This window comes from Rhipicephalus sanguineus, chromosome 1, assembly GCF_013339695.2.
Source record: "Rhipicephalus sanguineus isolate Rsan-2018 chromosome 1, BIME_Rsan_1.4, whole genome shotgun sequence".
Taxonomy (NCBI): domain Eukaryota; kingdom Metazoa; phylum Arthropoda; class Arachnida; order Ixodida; family Ixodidae; genus Rhipicephalus; species Rhipicephalus sanguineus.
The window spans coordinates 249,671,011-249,691,794 of NC_051176.1; the positions used below are offsets into that span (position 1 = coordinate 249,671,011).

At 48.1% G+C, this 20,784-nt stretch overlaps 2 protein-coding genes across 4 annotated transcripts in view; one reads left to right on the forward strand and one right to left on the reverse strand.

Moving 5' to 3' along the window:
* Nucleotides 1-32: 32 nt before the first annotated feature.
* Nucleotides 33-12,258, reverse strand: LOC119377139 (uncharacterized). The gene is made up of 2 exons (XM_037646732.2): nt 11,965-12,258; nt 33-2,332 (listed from the first exon to the last, which is right to left on the reverse strand). Exons 1-2 carry the CDS (start codon nt 12,137-12,139, stop codon nt 2,046-2,048), a joined length of 462 nt encoding a protein of 153 aa, XP_037502660.2. The 5' UTR covers nt 12,140-12,258; the 3' UTR covers nt 33-2,045.
* A 438-nt stretch (nt 12,259-12,696) lies between these two features.
* Nucleotides 12,697-20,784, forward strand: part of LOC119377191 (tumor protein p53-inducible nuclear protein 2) — a 34,994-nt gene continuing 26,906 nt past the window's right edge. The window contains exon 1 of one of the 3 annotated variants that reach the window (XM_037646789.2): nt 12,697-12,889. The gene's annotated coding sequence lies outside the window, so the exon portion shown is untranslated. Of the gene's footprint in view, nt 12,890-17,395; nt 17,437-20,784 lie in introns of those variants that run through there. The other 2 variants (XM_037646774.2, XM_049411235.1) reach the window with 2 other exon arrangements.

Here is a 20,784-nt window from a genome sequence, read left to right on the forward strand (position 1 = left end):
TTGTTACGCATTCCATTTGCAGGAAAAAACTCCAATTTCTGTAGGCATTTTATTTGAGTGCTCACAATAGCTGCATAATGTAACAGCTCATGGTGTATACATAAAGCCAGTATACATTTTTGTATGTATGAATACATAACGCAGTTCCGCGCAATAAACAATATATCTCATTAACAAAACAAAAATAGGTTGTCAACACATCAACCAGCAATAACACAAATATAACTAATAATTGCTATTGGGCTCCAGATAACTAATCTTTTATGATTGTACACTGCTTAGTGTGTCAAGTACTCTCAAGCCTTTCTTGTATAAAATCAACTGCATATAAAAGTTTTTTTTTTTTTCCCCGTGCTTATGCCATACATAAAAGGCATTTAGACTAATATGGGCGGTCAAATTTCCTTACATTTTGTTAAGAAAAAAAAAATGTGCAACTGCTCACTCCTCTCCAACACAAACAATGGCAGTGTATCCATTGAAGAAGAGGCTGTGTCATAGCAAAACAAACAAAATAAATATAAACAAAAAGAAAAGCTATGCAATCCGGCACTTTTACAGTTATCAAATACTACTTTGCTTCTTGTATTTGTTAAGGCTGTTTTGTCACAATGGCAAATGGTTCAGCAAAAATAGTTTTTGGTACTCGTGGCTCTAGTGCTGCACGCTGTCTTGTCCGTAGAATAAGCTGTTCTTTTTCGCTATAATTTACTGAAACATCAAACAAGTATTGCTTTTAAATGGATGCATTATGACTGATGAACTTTACCAGGAGGTAAGCCCCTCTTAATAATGAATGTTGCATATATATGAAAAAAAAAAAATTTTTTTATGAAATTCAGGACAACAAAAGTTTCAACCAAAAAGTCATTTCCTCTGAGGTATACAGGCGCAAGCATGCATGACTGAAAGCATTGTTAATGCAGTCCCTGAGATATCTCGGGCCATTTCCAAATTTAGGTCTTGTTATATATGCATACATAAATAAGCTTGACACCTTGCAGGGGTGAAGTACGAATCACATGAAATACCATCAGGGCCTGTATTTTGTAATGCTCAGTTTCACTTTACATTTTAATCATCCCTACACGAAAAGTGGCCAATCCCAGTAACAATGGTGGTGCTGTGCATCTAGGCTAATGACCAAGAGGGAAAAAGATGAAAAATGAAATGGACCATTAGAAAATGCAGTGTTGGTTCAGGATAATAAATGAGAAGGATTACATACTTTGTTCAATACAATGCCCAGAAAAATTGTACACTTTAATCCCAACACAGCATACCATAGCTCAACCCATTTTATGCAAAACAAGGGACCATAGCCATTAAAGCTTGGACATGTAGATGCATAAGCTGCTTTCTAGTGTGCCGACAGACTTCACTTATCTTTACACTTCCCTCTTCTGCACAACCAATAACAAGGGCCATTCAACTTCACACTTTTATACCAAATATGATCATCCTGAATGGAGTCTTTACTTTCTTGCCTGTTACACAATGTGACAACCCCCCCACGAGATGTTAATGAAATGCAACATAGGAAAAAATTTTCTCTCAAATAATGCAAGGTAGTAAAGGATCACAGGATTCAAATGTCTGATGCATTGTGAATGAACCCAATGTTTTTTGCCCCTTGGAACAATCAATCTCGTGGTACCTCAAACTTTAGTATAAGAATAATCACACTTCTGTCAGCCAGGAATGAACCCACCATATTAAACCAGGAAATCTGCACATAACTAGGAAAATTAAGAGATGTGGACGAGAAAGAGCGCACAAGCCTACATCACAGGACACGAGCAAATCTGCGACTTCTTGAAGCAAGCTCGGTGGCATCTCGTGGAATAATTTTTTTCCTGAGCTTGGCAACACTGCCCTGGAAAAAGGCAGTGCAGCAGCTTTGGGCTGTAAAGACAGGGAGGAGGTGGTTTGGAAAGCAGCTGCTACAGAGCAAGCCATAAGGAAACAACACCAACAAGCGCAGCTATCATGCCCCCTTGGGGAGCAGAGGGTCAGGGTAATGGGGGAGAACTGCAGCCCAGAGCTCAGGCGGCACCTCCGCCAGCGCTCTTGAGGAAGTTGCCCAGGAAATTTTTGACAGCACTAGTGATGAGCTGCTTAACCATTGCATTTTCAGTGATGAGCTTCAAAAGTGCCTGTGGGTCCTTGAAATCCCCAAATTTGGAGATGGTGCTCTGGATGGTGTCAGCCAGCTGGTCCTTCTCCTTATCGGGCAGCTCTCTGATCACATCGGCGGCCGGACGCATCTCCGCATCCTTTCCGCTGCTGCCGCTGTCCTTGCTGTCCTTGGAGCCACCACCAAACATGCTCCCTGCACACACACACACACACACACACATTACTTAGGCACTAGTGTAGCTTGTCTGCCGTAACCGCATCTAAATTGTACAGTACTCACGGATTCAAATGAGACATCAAGTTTTTTTAGTATCACGACTGGTGTTCACAATTACTCGAGATAACCACGTCATGTTGTGACGAACCTGGCCTCTAAAAATAATGTAAGCTGATTTAGGCGCTCGAGTAGAAATTACGGCGATATGACCCGAACTTCAGACGGTGAAGACGAAAGCATGTGCATTACTTAGCCCTAAATTGTCCTGTTTCAATCCGTGAGTACTGTACATTCTAACCCCAATGATACAGATAATCTGAGATGCAACCGTGAGCTTAGCACAGGGTAGGAAAGGAGAACAGGAGAAGGCCTTGGACATTTGTATCAACTGTCTCTGGCTGGCATTGAAAAGAAAAATAGAGGCGGCACCGATTGCACATATCTCAACACCAGGTGGCAATGTCACGTCAATGGGCCCTGCAGTGTCACAGATTATTTAATCATTCTTGTAGACTGCTGTCCCAGCACACTATATTCGTCTATGGCTGCTGCAGTGTAGTGGGCCATATTCTCATTCTTGTAGGGTACTACAGCAGCATCCACAAATGGTGGAGGGGTGGTTGAATAATGCAGTCATGCCCTTAGAAATGGGGTGGTGTCAAGTGCGGCTGTTGCTGTGGGCAGCAAGGTGCTATTCTGGACCAAGGCCACTACAAACTAGACGAGTCAAAGCGTCTGACCGCGTATTACAGCTAGGCGCCACGGGAGAGCGCGCGCCGACAAGAAGCGGCCGCGAGAGGCGCTCTGGTAGAGTGACCTAGCTCTGGCCATCGTTCCCAAAGGGGGAGATAAGCGAGGGAGTGCGTTTCCACCATCTTGACACAGGCCTTTGCGCGATTAGCTCAAAATGCAGCCATTAGAGAGAGAGAGTGAAAAAGAACGTTATTTGAGCACATGGGTCCCAAGGTACCCGCACGACCCCACTGCATCACACGTTTGTGAGTTCAAGTTCCATGACGTGGGTGGCACGGCCCGGTCAGTGGCTACATTTCGCCATCCGGGTCCGTCGAGCGTAGCAGGGCTTCCCATTGCTCCCAAGTGGTCGGGAGCTCGGGGCTCCGCGGAGGAGGGTCCGCCGGGCATTCAAGGACGCCATTATATAATTTCGCAACATGTCCAACTGGATGATGTCCAGCTGCACGGACGGCGAGGCGACTGGCCATCCGCCGAGAATGGCAAAACAAGATACATGCCACAGGTTCTCATTATCGGCGTCACCACGAACCATCGAAAATGTGCGCACCTATTACTCCAACAGGGTTTACGCAACACACAGGTGACAGCCGATGCGGGTGAATGCAGTGTCGTACTGCCGTTTCACCACAGACAAACGCATATGCAGTGATTCCACTCCTGCGCCAACTGCGCCAAAGTGCGCCAAATTGTATTTACTGCGCCATCCTGATAATATCGACGAAATTTGCGCCAAACTGCGCCAGTCTCGGGTTTGGGGGCGTCTATCACCGGCAATCGCACCGCCGGCGCGTTAGAACATGTGCAGCTCGATCTTGGGGCCGCCAATAAAGTCGCAATCATGGACCAAGAATTATTCAGCTGAATAAATAGCGCTCACGCGTGCGTTCCGAGTAAGCCACGATGCCATGCACGGTGCCAACGTAGCTTCTGTTCTGCAAGTCGGCTCGACAGCAAAACGCGCTCTCCGCAGAGGCTCGTGATGTCTAGGCTTATCGGTAGCGAGAAAGTGCGACGGCGATTCATCGGCGGACGTCGTCTGTTCCAGAAACGCTGCTGATAGCTCGATTCAAGCGTCGCACGGCACGTAAGGAAAGCAATGTTCAGTAATAACTACATGAGTGCCGCTAAAATGTCTGTCACTTCTGTTTCCGGACATCGCGGAATGAAATCTGGGATCGCTCGCAGTAGATATATGGGACATTTGCTTTGCGTTTATGGGAGCACGCGAACGGTGGAAACGCGTTGACACTTTTCCTCAGATATACTTTATCCATGGATCTTCATCCAGAACAGCTTTTTCGTAATTCTTTCCGCCAGCACGTCCGAGTTTGTAATCACTCTGCGGTAAATACCCCCTAAAAGGCCCTGCCGTTTCGAGCTCACGTGCTAGGGTTCCAATTCGAATGTTTTGCTTGATTTTTTTTAAAAATGTCATCTCATTAGTAAAATCATATCTCCTGGTCGGAGCAGCGGCAAATGCACAGCTGTCAGTAGCGGGCCCGTCGCTGACGGCCCACAGTGAAGCGGCTACGCCATGTTACACGTCCGTCCCTCGCTTTCGGGGGTCAATAGCTAACGGTTAAAAAAACTCAGTTTCGCTTAAGAGCGAAGCAATGAATGCGATACCAAAAAATTGTATTGTGAAACGAAGTAAGACCAGCAGCTAACTCTTTTGGATCCGATCTCGCGTAACTCAACAAAACGCTGGTTTAAGAATATGGTCCCTCCAGGAACCGAAGCGTTTTCTTGCTCTGAGTTCTCTAAATGCGAAGTAAGCGTTGAGAGCACAGCAAGTTTACGAGCCGTCTCCTGATGCCTCGAGATAGCGCGCGCGCAAGCGACTGCGCCCTTCAAACGATGCGTCCCCCCCCCCTTCCGCTCCCCTGGCGTCCCTTCATGCTCCTTATGAAAGACTGGCGGGGCGTTTCCTCTCTGTTTGATGAGAAATCGACGGCAGGCGCGCACGCGGGAAGATGTTATCTCATGCGCTGTCCGTGCGGCGGAGACAGACGGCCGGCTAGTTTAATCTCCGCTTCAGCCGCGTTCGTCGCCAGCGCTCGCGAGCTTTTACCCGCGGCTAGAATGCGCGTGGTGATGTTATTATTAATTTGGACTTAATACGGAAAATTACGGCGACGGCAAAAATCCACCGAGAGTGTCCATATAATTGCTATCGCAAGGGTCAATGTACGGGGCAGATTTTGCCCCCCCCTTAGGTGATTAGAGGGGGCGCCCCCTCTGCCCCCCCCCCCCCCCCCTGTGCGCACGCCTATGCTCCTGGGATGATTTTTTCCATGAGATTTGCAATGAATCGAAATATTTCTAGCCTTCATAAGAGCCCCATAATAATACTGAGGTGCTTGAATGTTAATGCAATATGCTTCTGTATTGCACTCCAGGATCTAAAATTCGCTGCTCCAAAGTGCTCCCAGATGCAAAATTATCTGCTCCAAAGTGCTCCAAGATGAAAATTTTGCTCCTCCAAAGTGCTCCAAAACAGAAATTTTGCTGCTCCAAAAATTGCTCCAAATCAGAAGTCCTCGGTAGCATCACTGCATATGGGAAATGAGTGTTTTTTAATAGAAGCTGTGGGAGGCAGCTAGAACTCGATCCTGTTGTTTAGATATATCGTGACCCTGTCGTTTCGGCCGCCGTCACTAAGCCCGACCTGGCTTGAAGCAACGGAAGTCGCGAGTACGCTAGCTACAAAAGGAAACTGCTCAACAATGGACCATTGCGCAACGGTGAGCTCCGCGTCGCCCGCCGCTACACCGTCCCCGTCGCTCAGAGGCTCAAGGCCGCACGCACGGCAGGGCTTCACGCGTACAGTGTGTGACGAGCATCCGACCTCACAATCCCGCAGTGCGTAAAACGAGCGGAGCAGTCTTCACACACACGGCTCGAACAGTTGATGGTACACGAACCGACCCTTTGTGCGACAGCGGCACACATACGTCCCACTTTTCCGTCTGCACAAAAAATGCCAAGTCACTCGTATCTTACCTAAGTCTTCTCAATAAGACTCGAGGAAAATCCTTTTACCACGCTTTCGAAGGGCGGAAGTAGTGTTACAATGGCGATGAATTTCGATCAACTTTTTTATGACAGCCTCTGAATTTTCCTCTTCTTTAGGTAGAAAGAACCTACCAGTCAAAATGCCGGATAATTTCCTATTTTTCTAGTTTTTCATGCAGAGAGGCGGTTTTAGCGTCCAGACATCACGTGTTTTTGTAAATTCGCGCAATAACTTGACCGATAAATGCATCGAAACGCAATCCCCAGCGAAATTGCCACGCTCACCCCTCAACGTAACTGCGGATATTGGTGCGCGGGAATATTTTTCTTGATATCATATACCTCTTGAAAAGTAGGCACATATTCAGGGACAAGAGCCGTACTCGACGATTTCGACAGCCAATGCAAGGACAGGCAAATGGACAAAAAAATGGTTGGCGCATGCGGTGAAGTAAGCTTTACAGGAACAGACCACAGCGCTATGAAGGCTCACAAGAGGCGCAGATGCAGGTGGCGTTCTACTGCTGGAAATGAGGTCCGCATAACTTTCCTCAGCACAACATGAGAAGTGATACTCTGTGCCACTTGCTTCGGCTGTTTCATCCCAAATATGCGTTGACGTAATCGTGGGACGGTGCTTTCAAGAGTCAGTGGGACAGTTTTTTCCCACTTCTTGAAAACACTCTCATTTCAGTAAACTACTGGTTTGGTTTTGATGAAATTTGTTTTATACTATTTCTTTGTAGTTTATATGAATATATATATACCACAGCCGGTTTTTATATCATCGTGTCAAAAATATAGGCAAACCTGCAAATGGTTAATTTGTTTCTAAATATCCACATGTCCTGTAGCAAGGAGCCCACATGCAACATTTTTATACGCATGCATCTTTTCGTCGTTGGGACTTGTTCCCCAAACGATCATCATCGATCGCATACGATTCATTTATTGTAATTACTATGTCACAGTCATAGGCGTACGCAGAGGGGGGCAGGGGGGCGGCCGTCCCCCCTAGTCACCTATGAAGAGGGGGGGGGGTGCAAAGTCTGCCCCATACATTGACTTAATAGGGAGGGGGGGGGGGCGCTGCGATGAACTTTCGCCCCCATGAAGCGGAACCCTGCGCACGCCTATGGTCACAGTGACTGTGGTTCCATTCGTGACCCGGTGAAGGAGCTAGGGTGTAACTTGCAAGACCGAACACATTTAAAAACCCAGTTCTGTTGAGCTCGAGGTCGCGAGTTCGATTTATGGCCGCGTTTTGGTAGGGGCGAAATGCGAAAACGCGATATGTAAGAGCACTTAAGATTTAGGTGCACATCAAAGAACTCCAGGCGATAGAAATTAACCTGGAGTTCACCCACGGCGTGCCACATAATCATAAAGGGTGCCCCAGCTAACTCTAGCCAGAGTTTAAAAATATTCCAACGCGACCGAATGCATGTTGCTGACTGTTGCATGGAGTAAGTCACGCTATTTTTTGTGTTCTGCTTAACTGCTTAATTAGGCAAGCTCAATTAACCAACTCTTGAAGCAACGAATCTGGGCGAAAAATTCCAATGAGAACGTTGTACATCGCTTTGCAAAACGGTCGATCAGACAGTTAATTTCTAACTTTCTGTCTATTAATTATTAGTGTTTTTCTGCCGGTTTCACCTTTCGCGCACCATCTCTACTCCCGAATTAAGTTAACTGACAGTTTTACGTGAAAATGTGTAGCACTGCGTTTGGAATTCCTCCGAGGGTGTGCAAACAGTTCGTGTGTGCGACATGTTTGCGCGACGCTCTGCCGAGACGATCACTTTTGGAGATATCGCTTTCAGGGTGCACTGATTGGCTGGTTGAGCAAAGGCGGGCAATGCAGGCAAGTAGTCACTTCAGTCATTGGAGACGCGAGATTCTACGTTACGCAAAGCGCCAACGTCGCCGAAAGTGATCCGTCTCAGAATACGGCTCCTGAACGCTACGATCCATGCAGATGGCTTCGATACGTACGAATACATCCGAACGTCGCCAGTGGTCAGGGGCGTAGCCAGAAATTTTTTTCGGGAGGGGAGGGGTTCAACCATACTTTGTGTATGCTCGTGCGCGCGTTTGTATGTGTGCGTGTATATACACGCAAGCAAAAGTGAAAAATTTCGGGGGGGGTGGGGGGGTCAACCCCCCCCCCCCACTGGCTACGCCCCTGCCAGTGGTGATGTGACGTTTGCATCCCTGTATAATTGTTATCTCAACGATGTGGGGAGAGGCAGCAAGGCCGTTATTCCGTAAGCCGCACAGTTGAACATTTTTTTTTTTTGTGCTGCGCTAGAGTGCATACAAAATGCGGCCATGTTGAGGTGATGACGCTGAAAATTATCCCGTTCTTCACGAAATAGTTAAACACTAATTCCGCTCCGCCTGCTGCTGGAGTACGCATCGGCTCTTCCAGAGCTGAGACATTTCCAGCGCTTTAGGAAAAAAATAAACGCCTCAGAATAACCGAGAAACGAGGACAGAGGACGGTATACATTGTCATGTCAGCTTTTTGTTGATTATGGACAAAACTATCGTCTGCCATCCTCCTTCGTAGCCGAAATGTCCAAGATGACACATTTTATGGTGATAGCGCGCATCTAATCTTACGTAAACTTGAGCCTGGACATTTGGAAGTTAACTTGCCGTGGTAGATAAGGCGGCTAAGCGATCGGGAACGCGGGTTCGATTCCCGGCGACGACGACGGCATTTCGATGGGGGCGAAATGCGAAAACACCCATGCATTTAGGAAGGTGGCCGAAATGACCTGTGTCCCCCCACCAGCCAGGGGAGGGGGAAGGCTAGCCCCCCCCCCCCCCCCCCCTGGCTACGGGCCTGGTGGGGGGACACGAAAAAAATTCCTGGCTACGGGCCTGCCCTACGATACGATGTGACTCATATAGTGATATGGTGTTTAGGCATATGTAAATTAAACCACATGATTAATTTTAATCCGTAAGCTCTATTTATTGGTGTCTTGTTATGCGTTCGAAGAAACATTAAATGACAATAAAAAGGTTCCGTCATGTTCTCTATAGAACGTAAATACGTTGTCAGCAAGCAGCAATTGTCACAATAGGCCTATCTGTTTTGGCTGGTCTTCGTAAAGATCAAACCTGTATATGTTACTTAATTAGTAAGGTTACTTAGCGCTGTGTCCGTGCCCGTATACTCGTTCTTGTGCGTGTTTTGTTTGCGCCGTAGTCTTCATATGGATGTTTAGGTATGCGTATACGTATGGTATTATTATTATTTTTTTTTTATCCCCACGTGTCGCTCGGTATATGCCTCGAACCTGTTAGAACGTCCTCGCTCGGCGAGTCAAAAACACGCTATCCCGCCTCACCCCTACCACATGTTATTAAATGCACCGTCGGCATGAAATGAAACGCACAATAATGAACTCTTGCGCTTTAGCCTTCCGCGTTCATCCGACGCTGCAGCATATGGAGGCAACGGCGCTCTACGCATCAGGTGATCCGCCCAATTGTACTCCTTCCTCTTATTTGAAAAAAGATATCGTAAAATATCGTATAACCCATCCACGCAGCCGTCCCCCCGTCACCCCCTGTAACTATTATCGTTTCCCTTGCCAAGCTGGCTGCGTGGCGTAATGCTCTCCTATTGCTCCATAGCCAACCCTCGCCCTCTATTTTTCTTCTTGGATCGGTACTTCACTGCGATCCGGCCACGTGTACACTGTTCCCGCGCAACGTGGACGTGGCGCTTAACTATATATAACCCGCTAGGCAGTCGATTTGCCTTTTTTTTTCCCACCAAACCCACAATAGCATCGACGGAGCAGGCGCGTCCTCTCGCTTTTTCTTTTTTGATTTTTTTTCTTTTCTTTCATTTCATTCTTTGAGCTTCCAGCGTGGGACGTATTCGTTCCGTAATCCGACGTCAAATTCAATTAAACCGCCTTGCGAAATGTGCAGCGCAGGAACAGCAGCATACGAGCGTTTTATTGTTACCGTGCATGCTGCGCACATTCCAAAATTCAGCCGCTGAAGCGGACCTTTTAAGAATGATCTAATTCGGCCGCGGGATATCTTGCAAGCTACACACACTCACAAAAAAAAAAAAAAAAAAAAAACGCCGGACGAGTCTCGCTCTTCCCCTGATAATATCTACGGAATTGGATTGCGCCAATGTTGCAAATACCCAACGGCATCAACTTTCCAAGCTAGCACTTCCGTACAGTTCGTGAAATGTGACTCAGGTGCGGTCGCTAGCTGCGCCGGGATTAGCAGACGGTGAAGGGAGGGGTGTGTGCGCTAAGACGTGCAGCGCCCACACAATCTGCTCAAACGGCGCGCCACTTATCGTCCACGTTATCGCCGACGGAGTTTCGTCACACGGGCGTACGGAATGCGAAGCTCGAGGCCATTCCGGAAAGTTACGTGGATAGCATCATTGCGTCGTCCGTAGGGCGCGCCTTCATTACGCTCCCTTCTGTCCTTGTCGCATCATACTGATGATGGTACGCTCAACTGCTTACGCCTGGGCATGTTTTCAACAAGAAATGTGTGACATATATATTAGCGGCCTTTTTTTTTTTTTCGCAAGCACACGATACAAACGAAGCGCCAGAGGCGCGGGCGGGGTCCCCTACAGCAACGTGGTCGCCTCCTTCCCGGCCGTGCCTTCCTATTTTAGGTGCATTTATACTACAAGGAAAGGAATTCCGCAGAAGGATTCCGCACAGCTCCAAAAAATAGGCGGTAGTGTCTGCAAGACAGGGGCAACATCACGCTGTCGAGTACCCTGGTTCAGTGAAGCATTCTTCAGCTCCGCGATCCCCATGGCAACCGCGGCGCTGAAATTCTATCGGATGAAGCGCAAGGAAAAAGCGCGCACTCGTTTGTCAAGAGAGAAGCGACTGCGTCCGTTCTACCGTACGGACACAATGCAACGTTGAAATGACACATACGTCTTATGATATTTCGAGCTGAAAAGAGCAGGAAGATTATTACTCATTCATGGATTGCTCATCGTGCGTGCTCATCCGGCAGGTGCGTCTTTACGGTACTCGTGTGTGAAGAAAAATTGCTAGACCATTCGCTACACCATTCTCTCACTCTCACCCCAAAAGCGCGCAAAACGTTTGTAATAGTGGAAAATTATACAGCAAGGGAATGACTGCCATATGGTTGTGTCAGAATATGGTGACACAAATGGATCATAAAACCATCGTCTCCAAGACACAAGAACTACGAATGCTCTCATCCGATGGTGTGCACTACCTTTTTTCAGACGCGGAAGGCGCAGAGGTGATTGGTCAGTTTTTCTGTGCGAAGGGCTGAAGAGCAAATTATAATAAATTGGAACGCAAAAAAAAATAATAATAACCTCTACAGATGTACGAAAAGCTACAGAATCCATAACGATCGAATACAAGAGGGAGAGATGGATCGAGTAGCAGCGAGATTCCACGCAAACCTCAGTCAGTGGAAAAGCGAGGCCGCCAGATATGACAGGGCGTGTCCACACCACTGTTTCTGCCGTTGGCTCTGTGGTCAGAACAGAACCGCGTCAGAGACATGGTGCTTAGGTACCTAATCAGCGTTGACATTACTAGGTTCGATGCATAAAGAATTAACACTCATCTCTCACTGAAAATGCGGCGAAGATGCTCGTACGCCGATGCCAAGGTCACGAGGCGCGAGCGAACTGCGTCGATCCATCACCTCTGTGGAATGTAGACGCATCATGCACGACTGAAAGCTGAACACTGTGTTGTACCACTACCCGTAATTACTACCGCCCGCGTTCCAATAAAAAAATAATAGTGAACAAGTAGCGAGGTACTACGAACCAAATCCGCCCAGCTTGTTGAGCATCTTGCCGCCGATAGCTGAGCCAGCGCTCTTTGCGAGGTTTTTCTTGGAGTCGTCGTCTCCCGAGACTGCGACTTTGATGTTCTCGTCGGTGCAGAGTTGGCAGAGGATGTCCTCCAACTCCTGAGTACTCAGCTTGTCCAGATGAGCCATGCCTGACGCTGGAAAAAAGAGGACTCGGAGATACCGACCACGAAGAGCTGCTGCGCTCGTACAACTGAGCCGTTTGGGCTGTGCGGAGGAATCAATTGGCCTTGACACAAAAACTGCGCCAATGCGGCAGCAGAAAGCACCCGGAAAAAGACGCGCTCTTTTGTTTGTGAAGTTTTGGGCGCAGTGTTTCAGATAAGTCGACGTTCTATCTATGTAAAATAAATATGTGACGATAGTTAAATAATAAACCAGCGTTATATTATCTGTTGCGCGCATCTTTATTAAGCGTTCTTTCGCAATTACCTGAAACGTCACATCCGTCAGAAAGCAAGCTTCCGGAAAACGCTTTTCTTCTTCTCTCTTCATTTCTCTCTCTGTTTTTTTTTTTCTCTTTTTCAGTCGCTCTCTCCGTTTTTCTCTTCTCACTGTTGTGTTTTCGCCGCCATAAGTGAGCTCCAGGGAGCGTGCGTCATCACGTGACCTACGATCAGCTGGTCGACGCCGATTGGTTGCCCAGGGCACTGACGGCCAATCGTAGCGTCCCCCCTTGACAACTGTCGAGCGCTCGGCAACAACAACAATAGCAAAAAATTGCCTCAGCTGTGTGTTCACTGTGCAAGGGTCGCTAGCTGACGGAAGGCTTTGTTGTGGCACCTACTGGCGTTATTTTACGACTACTAAATGCATTGCAAGTCCTCCTGCTGACCAGTGTCGTCGCCTGCCATCGCAAGGAACACCATTTTGACAAGGGTAAGCCCGTGTAGTTAGTATTTAACTTCTCCGTAACGGCGCGGAGGTGACCGCTACAGTTGGGTCATTCGAAGGTCCAACACGGTGATTTTCATCGATATGTCTCGCATCTAGCCTTGGATTCCAATTCGCCCGACGTTCGTGAAATCACGATATTCGTACTACACGACACTTTTTAATGGATGGAGTGGAATTCGATTTACTCTATGTGCCTGAGGGATATGCATGATCTTAGAGACGCTCGCTTGTTTTATGCGTTGCTGTATTCGTATTCATTGTCATGGATGCCCTTGATTCATATGCAGCGACGAAACACCGTTATTTCTTTGTTTTTACCCCGCGTTTGTGCATTTTACCAGCGCGAGTGACTCCGCGCGGAGAGCGCCAACGGATTAGCCAGCTCTGCTGTTGTGGGGGGAAGAAGGGGGTTCCGGGGCGTTCCCTGTTCGCGAGGGTCCGCGCAGCCAGCCTTGGCGAGCGCCCCAGCAGACTGCTCGGTGTCCGTCGCGAACGGGGGCAGGCTGGCCCACTCGGTGCTTTCGCGCAGCTGTAATATCCTCGCAGCCGAGATTCTCCATCGAGACGCAAAGGCCTTGGTGGCGCCAGTGATAATTAGTCTTGCATACGTCCCGTTGCTGCGAGTGCCTGGCACGCGAACAACTCGAGCGGGCTTTCAGTCTTGTGCAACCCGCAGCTGCTACACTGCGGCGCGCGTCATTCGCGGCATCGTTCTCGGAGAGCCGTCCGCGCTTATCGACATCTCGACACTCCGAGCGCGGCTTGGAGCTGGGATCTGGGATCGCGCTCACTGTGCGATACACGCGAGAGGGCGGGCGAGGGGCGATCGTGCTCACCGTTGCGCGGTTTCAGTAATTCGGGCTTCATTACGTCAGTGCCTGCGCGCATTCGCTTGTTCCCGGCCTATCGCGGGTTATTTCCGAGAATACGCGCGCTGCGCGCTTTGGCCCGCCTATTTCGGGAGGCCAGCATACGCTCGCGTGCTGGTGGGCTCGGCGAGCAGTGTGCCCCTTCGACTTTGCATGACAGTTTCAAGGTCGAGTAACGCGCGGACGCCGTAGCAACTGCCCCCACTGCAGCCAAATGCACTTTCGCAGATTACGCGACCCTCCGTGCCCTGCTTACAGCGGTGACGCGGTCATCACTCTGCGGTCTAACGACTCACTAGATCTGGCTTGGCAACGAGCGAACTCGTCCTCAGTCTCACTAACTTCGTGCTCTTACACACGCCGTCCCATTGTGGCCCATTTTACCCGGTACTACTCTTAAATGAGTGGCAGTGCTTGCATGAAGTTCCCATTGTGCGTGGCAAAAGAAAACGGTGAGAGGCAGCGTGCTGTTAGAGGGGCTGAGTTTATCTCCACTCGGAGCTCCCGCAGCGCGGGCTTCGTTGCATAGCACAGAAGCTTTTAGGAAAGTACTGCGTTCTTAGTACAGTTGCATCACGCAGCGCTCGATTTCGCGCGCTAGCGTCAGCTCTATACTTTTCGGCGTGGACGAGCGACACCGCTTTGTCTGGTATAGATTTGTTAACCTGATGAATTTGCAGAAATTAAGGGAACACTTGCAGCGCTCGTTCTGCGCACCCAAAGAACCGCGGGTACGCAAAAAGAAGCAAGTCGATCGGCGGGGATACATATATTGCGGCACCGTAATCGGTCGCCTTCCCTACGAGTGAACTTAGCTGTGCTCACGTTGGACGCTGCCTCTAGCCCTTTGTGAATTTCTCACGGATATGTAGACATCCGTGAAGGGCATGTCCACACCCGCCACTGTAGCCACGAGGTCGCGGGTTCGATTCCCGGCTGCGGCGGCCGCATTTCGATGACATGGGAAAACGCTTGTGTGCTAAGGGGTATGTTAGATGTTCGAAATTAATCTGGAGTCTCGTACCACGGCGTGCCTCATAATCGTATATCGCGGTTTTTGCACGTAAAACCCAATAATTCGATGATTTATTTATTCATTTATTTATTTATTTATTTATTTATTTACTGTAATTGATGTAACCTCGTAAGGCCGCTTTTAGTGTGCACGCCCCCTCAGGTTGACTGCTCGCTCCGAGTGGCCTCTGCAGGATGTTGCCAAAGCGTTTTGCCAAACACTGTGCATTTAGCAAAGGTGTCCCCGCTTTGACCTTGGAGAGTGGAGAGGCAGATTGCCAAGTGAGACTGCAAGGGCCGCTGTGCTGCGCTTATTTTGTGCGACACGCGTTTCTCTTTCGAGACCGCAGTGGTGGAGCGCCAATATGAAACTTCAACTTCGCCTCCCGCTCGGGGCCGCGCCCTGCTTTTTGAAGTGCCACGATATGTGTACGCCAATTCCGGCTCGTTTTCTCACATTCTTGTGTTTTTTCTTTCTTTAATTCCTAATCACTTCTCGGTATTTGCTTCGTCAGCGATCGGACAGCTATATTTAATTTGCTGACCATTAACGAATGGTTACCGAAGAACAGCTGCACATTAGCTCTATTCAATTACAAACATTTCAGAATAAACGAGATCATTCACAGTGTTCACTGAGGAGCTCTCCGAAGTACAGGAGGGATCGAGCGGCCGCGGCGTTGCTCGGATGAGCATGCATGAGGGCTTTTCTGGAGGACAACTGCGCGAACGGACAGCACACAGACAGAGAAGACCGCGGGACGATGACAAGCGCGTGGCTCGGTCGCAACTCGCACAAGGAATGCCGAGCGCGTCGTGCCTCTTTTCCGTGCGCTCGAACACCGGCGCGGAGGTGAGCGGGCTTTGCCGGGCACTTTACGAGGACGACAAGTGGCACGTCGCTTGAAACTGTGGCCCAGGGCCAACTAAGCATAAGAGCGAAGGTACACAGAACCTATTTGGTCAGAACTGGCCTGTATACACTGTACGTGGTAAAGCTGTCACCAGTATGCGTGCGGAAAAGCTCATCAGTCGCACGGTTCGGTGATGAAACGTAACCACGACGCGCGCGCACGTCGAGAACGTCCGGGAGTATAACAGGCCCTAGACTCTAGTCCATCGAGCTGCGCAGCATGTTCCGACCATACCTCCGCTTTAATTGAATTGTCGGCCAACAATATTTGGAACAGCTGGCTCGTGAAAACAATTGTCATATAGCACATCTAATATCACCAAGCTGCGGAACAGATTTACATTTATTTGTGTTCCTTCGGGGGAAACACGCCTCCCCCGAATGGCCGGTGTTGTCGGATTCGGTCCGGGAGGAATTTTTCTTCAACTTGCGAAGCTTTCTTTCCTGGTAATCACCATGCCAGGGACAGGGACAGGATTTTTTTTTTTTTTTGGGGGGGGGGGGGGGGGGGGGAGGGGGGATACAATGCGTATATGGTTCTCCATTTTCCTTGGTCATGCAGGAGAACACTCCAGCTCTTACTCCCCTCCCCCCTTTAGAGATACCCCTTTAATCCAGATACTCTCGGGTGGATTTCAATATCATTAAACTCTCTAGTTTCATCCGAAAAGTCATAACGTCAAACCGCATCCGTAGAGATGGTTAATATTTGTTTTCTTGTCAGCGGCATTTTGTAATGACAGACACGTCCATATATGACATTGCGCGAATACCCGCTAGTACTGTCTGTTTACCCTTACAGAAATGGATATAGACAGTCTATAGACTCTACACGCATTTTTAGACAGTCTATAGACTGCCTAATCCATTTTTGTAAAGGTAAAGGGAAGGGACACTATAAAGTGAAACACGAAATTAGTTTAGACTGATAAATTATTCGTTTAAAACTCTGTTGTCGTTTATTTCGCAATCGTAGGTTCATTATTTAAAAGATAAAAATGAAGGCCAAAGTTGCATTTTTGAATTTCGCGCTGGTGTAACGTCACGGATTTCAATACCTCTTTATTTTGGCCGCATTTGCGCAGTAATATTTCCTGAAACGTGTTTTGTTAGGTATCTGGCTCCCTTAAAACCGCTAAAGAAATAGCGCCTAGGTGACACCGTCGAGATCTGTCACATCATGGCAAGTTGGTGCGATAACTTCAAGACGGAGTCGCCGCCTGCATTTTTCTTTTTGGCGTTTTCTGGCTTATCAAGCGTACTGTCGCGGCAAGAGTGGCGCTTTTGGTGTTGTGAATGGGTAATTTACTAATACGAGGGAAATCGTTTTTTTTTTCTTTGCCCGCCATTAAAATAAGGAAATAACATGTCATGTAAGTAATATTTGCGGTCCTGCACGGAACTTAGTGCACAATTTTGGGTCTTAGGTGCCTTGTCATCGCGAAAAAGAGGAAGAGAACGGGCGCGCTTTTTAAATTTTTATTATTATTTCTCTTTCTGTTTCTTTTTTTGTCAGTCGTATTGTGTACGTATTTCGCATACCAGTGGAGTTAAATGTGCAATTACCTCTGACGTGACGCAAGGGCAGCTGTGGAAGGCAAGCCGGTCACCTCTGTCATCCTCCCGACAAGAAAGATCACGGCGCTTTTGGAGAACCCATTTTGTCGCCTATAGTTGTTAGATGCACGCGGGTCTTGCCAAAGTGTCCGCACAGTGCACACTTGCACACACAGGTTAGTTGGTTGGTTTTATTGTTCCTTAGCAGCGGCACTGAGCTCGCATCCGGCTTCAGAGTTCGTGTTGATTTGATGTACGAAGCGGGCCGTGGATTGTGAATCGACTCACGAGCCTGTGCATTTCCAGTCTCATAATTATTCAAAAAGCTATGAATGCTAGCACTACAGAACAGTACTGTTTTCCGCTCACGTTACATGCGATCAGTGGCTCTAAGCGCCGTGACATTTATTCCTTGTAAATCACCAAAGAAAAAAAAAAAGGTTTACTTAAGAATTAATGTAAGAAAAATGAAAAGAAAGTCAGTAGAAACTACAGCTGTCTGTCCTCCTTGTCGTAATGTTGTTTGTTACGAGAGTCGTCGTCGTTCTGTCAAGGACTAAGCATTTTGTCACCTGCGCAACTTTCCACACATCCGATGCGTGACAACAATAAATTTCAGTCATGACTCTCGTTGACAGGGCGGTATCCTTGATTATCTTTTTTTTTTTTTTCATCGTAATAAATTGGGACACGCTCGAGTGGCAGCCGAGTGAATCGTTTTCCGACGCCGCCATCCGTGTGGAAAGGCGCTGCTCCTCCTCGGCCCTGGGTCGCACTGGAAAAGCCTGCGGCAGTGTCCGCGATGCTTTCGGGTTGCGCGGGTCGTCGACCGTGGCGGCGGCGATGCACTCCCTCGTCCAAGGGCCCCCCGACTCCGACGGGCCATCTGCGGCAGTAGCGACGTGCCCGCACGCCCGCGTTGCGCCCGGTCCTCTTGTTGGTCGCACGAGCGGGACACGTGCGCATCCAGACCACACGGTGGCCGCGCTGGCGACCGATTTCTATATATGTACTTCGGGTACCACGGCGCACGCGTGGTGCTGAGAAAAGCCTCAGCGTGTTCAGCCGTGGGACTTTTTAATGCGGTTCTATATTATTGTACAGGACACTCGATAGCCGCGGCCAGCGTCGTTTGTCGACTCAAAGAGCGAGCTGGTACTGGGAGCAAGTGCAGTCAAAACGTAGATGGGCCATTCCCCACGATCATTTGCGATCCTATTGCAGTCGCTCAGGTCCCAGACAACACAATAACAACCTCAGGACATCCTCAGTATGCCACCTTGAGGACATTATGATGCCCTCAGGACGTCCTGTTATGGTACTAGAATGGCACTAATCAAGTCCTGTTGTCCGTACTCATAACAACCTCAGGACGTCCTCAAAACAACACTTCAGGACTTTTTTAGTATGTTTTCAGAACAACCATTGTGCAGCCGGTTCGGTACCGTAGGTTGTGATATTTTGTATTACTACATATGAATTATTTCTTTTTAAGGTATTTACATACATTAAAGGAAAAACACCTCTGTAAGGTCTTGTGTATGTATATTGCATCAAGAAACGGAGAGGTGACAATAAGTGCTTGACTATGACAAAAAAAAAAGCTTGTTGACTGAAATTCATTTATTTAAACAGTAATTAGTCCCGACTGGTTATGAGGACCGCTTTCTCAGGCATCCGAGTCCGAGTAGTCAGAGGCAGCGTCTGAAAAAAAAAGCAATATTAAGGCATTCAACGCAAATTTGCAAAGATGTTTTGCTGTACCGGGCTACTCCTGCAAAAAAAAAGAGAAAGACGTCAAATAAAGGCAGTTACGATTTTAATGAAATGAATAATACATGCAAAAGGAACCAGATGCTGTCCCGTGTAGAACAATCTACATTTCATGACAGTCTCATGTGATGTTACCGCAGCATGCGACGACTGCGACTCAATGGCCCACGTTTGTAAACTTCATTGGAAGTCTGGCACAACGTCCTCGTCACCACGTGTATCGTGCACAGTGGACTCATTAGTGTTAGAGGCTCCGCTCTGACAGCCCACCAGTGCACTCGACACGGGCATCGAGTTAACTTGCCCGAGGTCGGGCCATGTGTTAGACGCAGACGTCGATTCCCTGTTATTCACATTGGGACTTTCCGAAGCACAATTCACCGCAATTTGTTCGACTGATGCCGATCCATTCATTGGAGCATCAGTCAGAGCGTTGAGTAACGTGAAGCACCCATCAACACGGCGATTGACCTCCCGTCGACGTCTACGATTTGCACTTTTAGATATCTCACTTTTGTTAACTGTACCCTACACTGTACTATACACACAAACAACAAATATGCGGTTTGCACTAACCTTCATTGCAAGATCCCACTCCTCCGTGCAAGATCCCATCTTAACAGTCCGTCGACTTGGAATGGCTTGGCTGGTTTGGCTACTTGACTATCCAGAACGGCAACGCATGGTCAATGGTTGCCAGCGGCTAGTTTGTTACTACACGCTACATCGGCGGATATTCACTAATATATATTTTAAATGACCATTTCGCAATATAAGCTTCGATACCCAAGATGATTAATTACTTGTGTTTCAGAAAGCGAAAGGCGTAATTTGAAGCTTTTCAACCAAAAGAGAAGCAACGCGGCGAAAATATGCCATGACTGTGTGAAACAACCGTGCTGAGAAAATTTTCATATATGATATGCATCTACTTAGCGTGAAAAGGACGCGAGGAATCATATGTAAGCGCTCAGTGCATGCGTTGCATTTGTCATCCCCAAAAGGTCCCTGGAAGAACCTTTTCAGGACAACTTGTTACCGCGCTCTCGATATTGCTTTTGTCATCCCCAAAAGGTATCTGGAAGAACTTTTTCAGGACAACTTGTTGTCCTCAGAAAGCACTCGCAAAGACGTTTCCGGGTCAAACCAGCTCGTGTCGTACTCAATACGTACCAAGGACATCGAGAAATGTGCGAGGACGACTACCATTTGAGGACGACCTCAGGACGTCGAGTGTTGTCTGGGGTGTTACATGAGGACCTGTCAGGCTTTTATTATTATTTCCGCAGCCCTGGCTTGTCACCATGAATTATACTTGGCGTATGCCGGCATATTTTGGTCGCGCCTTCATTTCGTCGCATATACCGCACATTCTTGTCTTCCTCTTGCGTTTAAAAATTGCGTGTGAATTATATAACAATATTCTGCATTCCAAGAGTAAAGGACCGGCAGCGGCCGTCGTCTGCCCATTCCAATAAAAGGTCATCTCGGCGTCTTATCTGGTTTACTTCACTTGCTTGCTTTCGATGAAGCCCCAGAGCTCATGCAGCCTGGTGCGCACGTTTCGTCCCGACGCTCACGCTCGTGAATCCTGCCGGCACACTGTGATCCCGCTCGGCCGTGTGCTGTCTCCTTCAGCCCTGTAGGTGAAATTCCAGTAGACAGATTGCTAAATTATGTAAGGTTATTGACAACAACGAGATTAGCCAAATTTGTTCTTATAGCGAGAACGAACTTGCTTGCTTACGTAC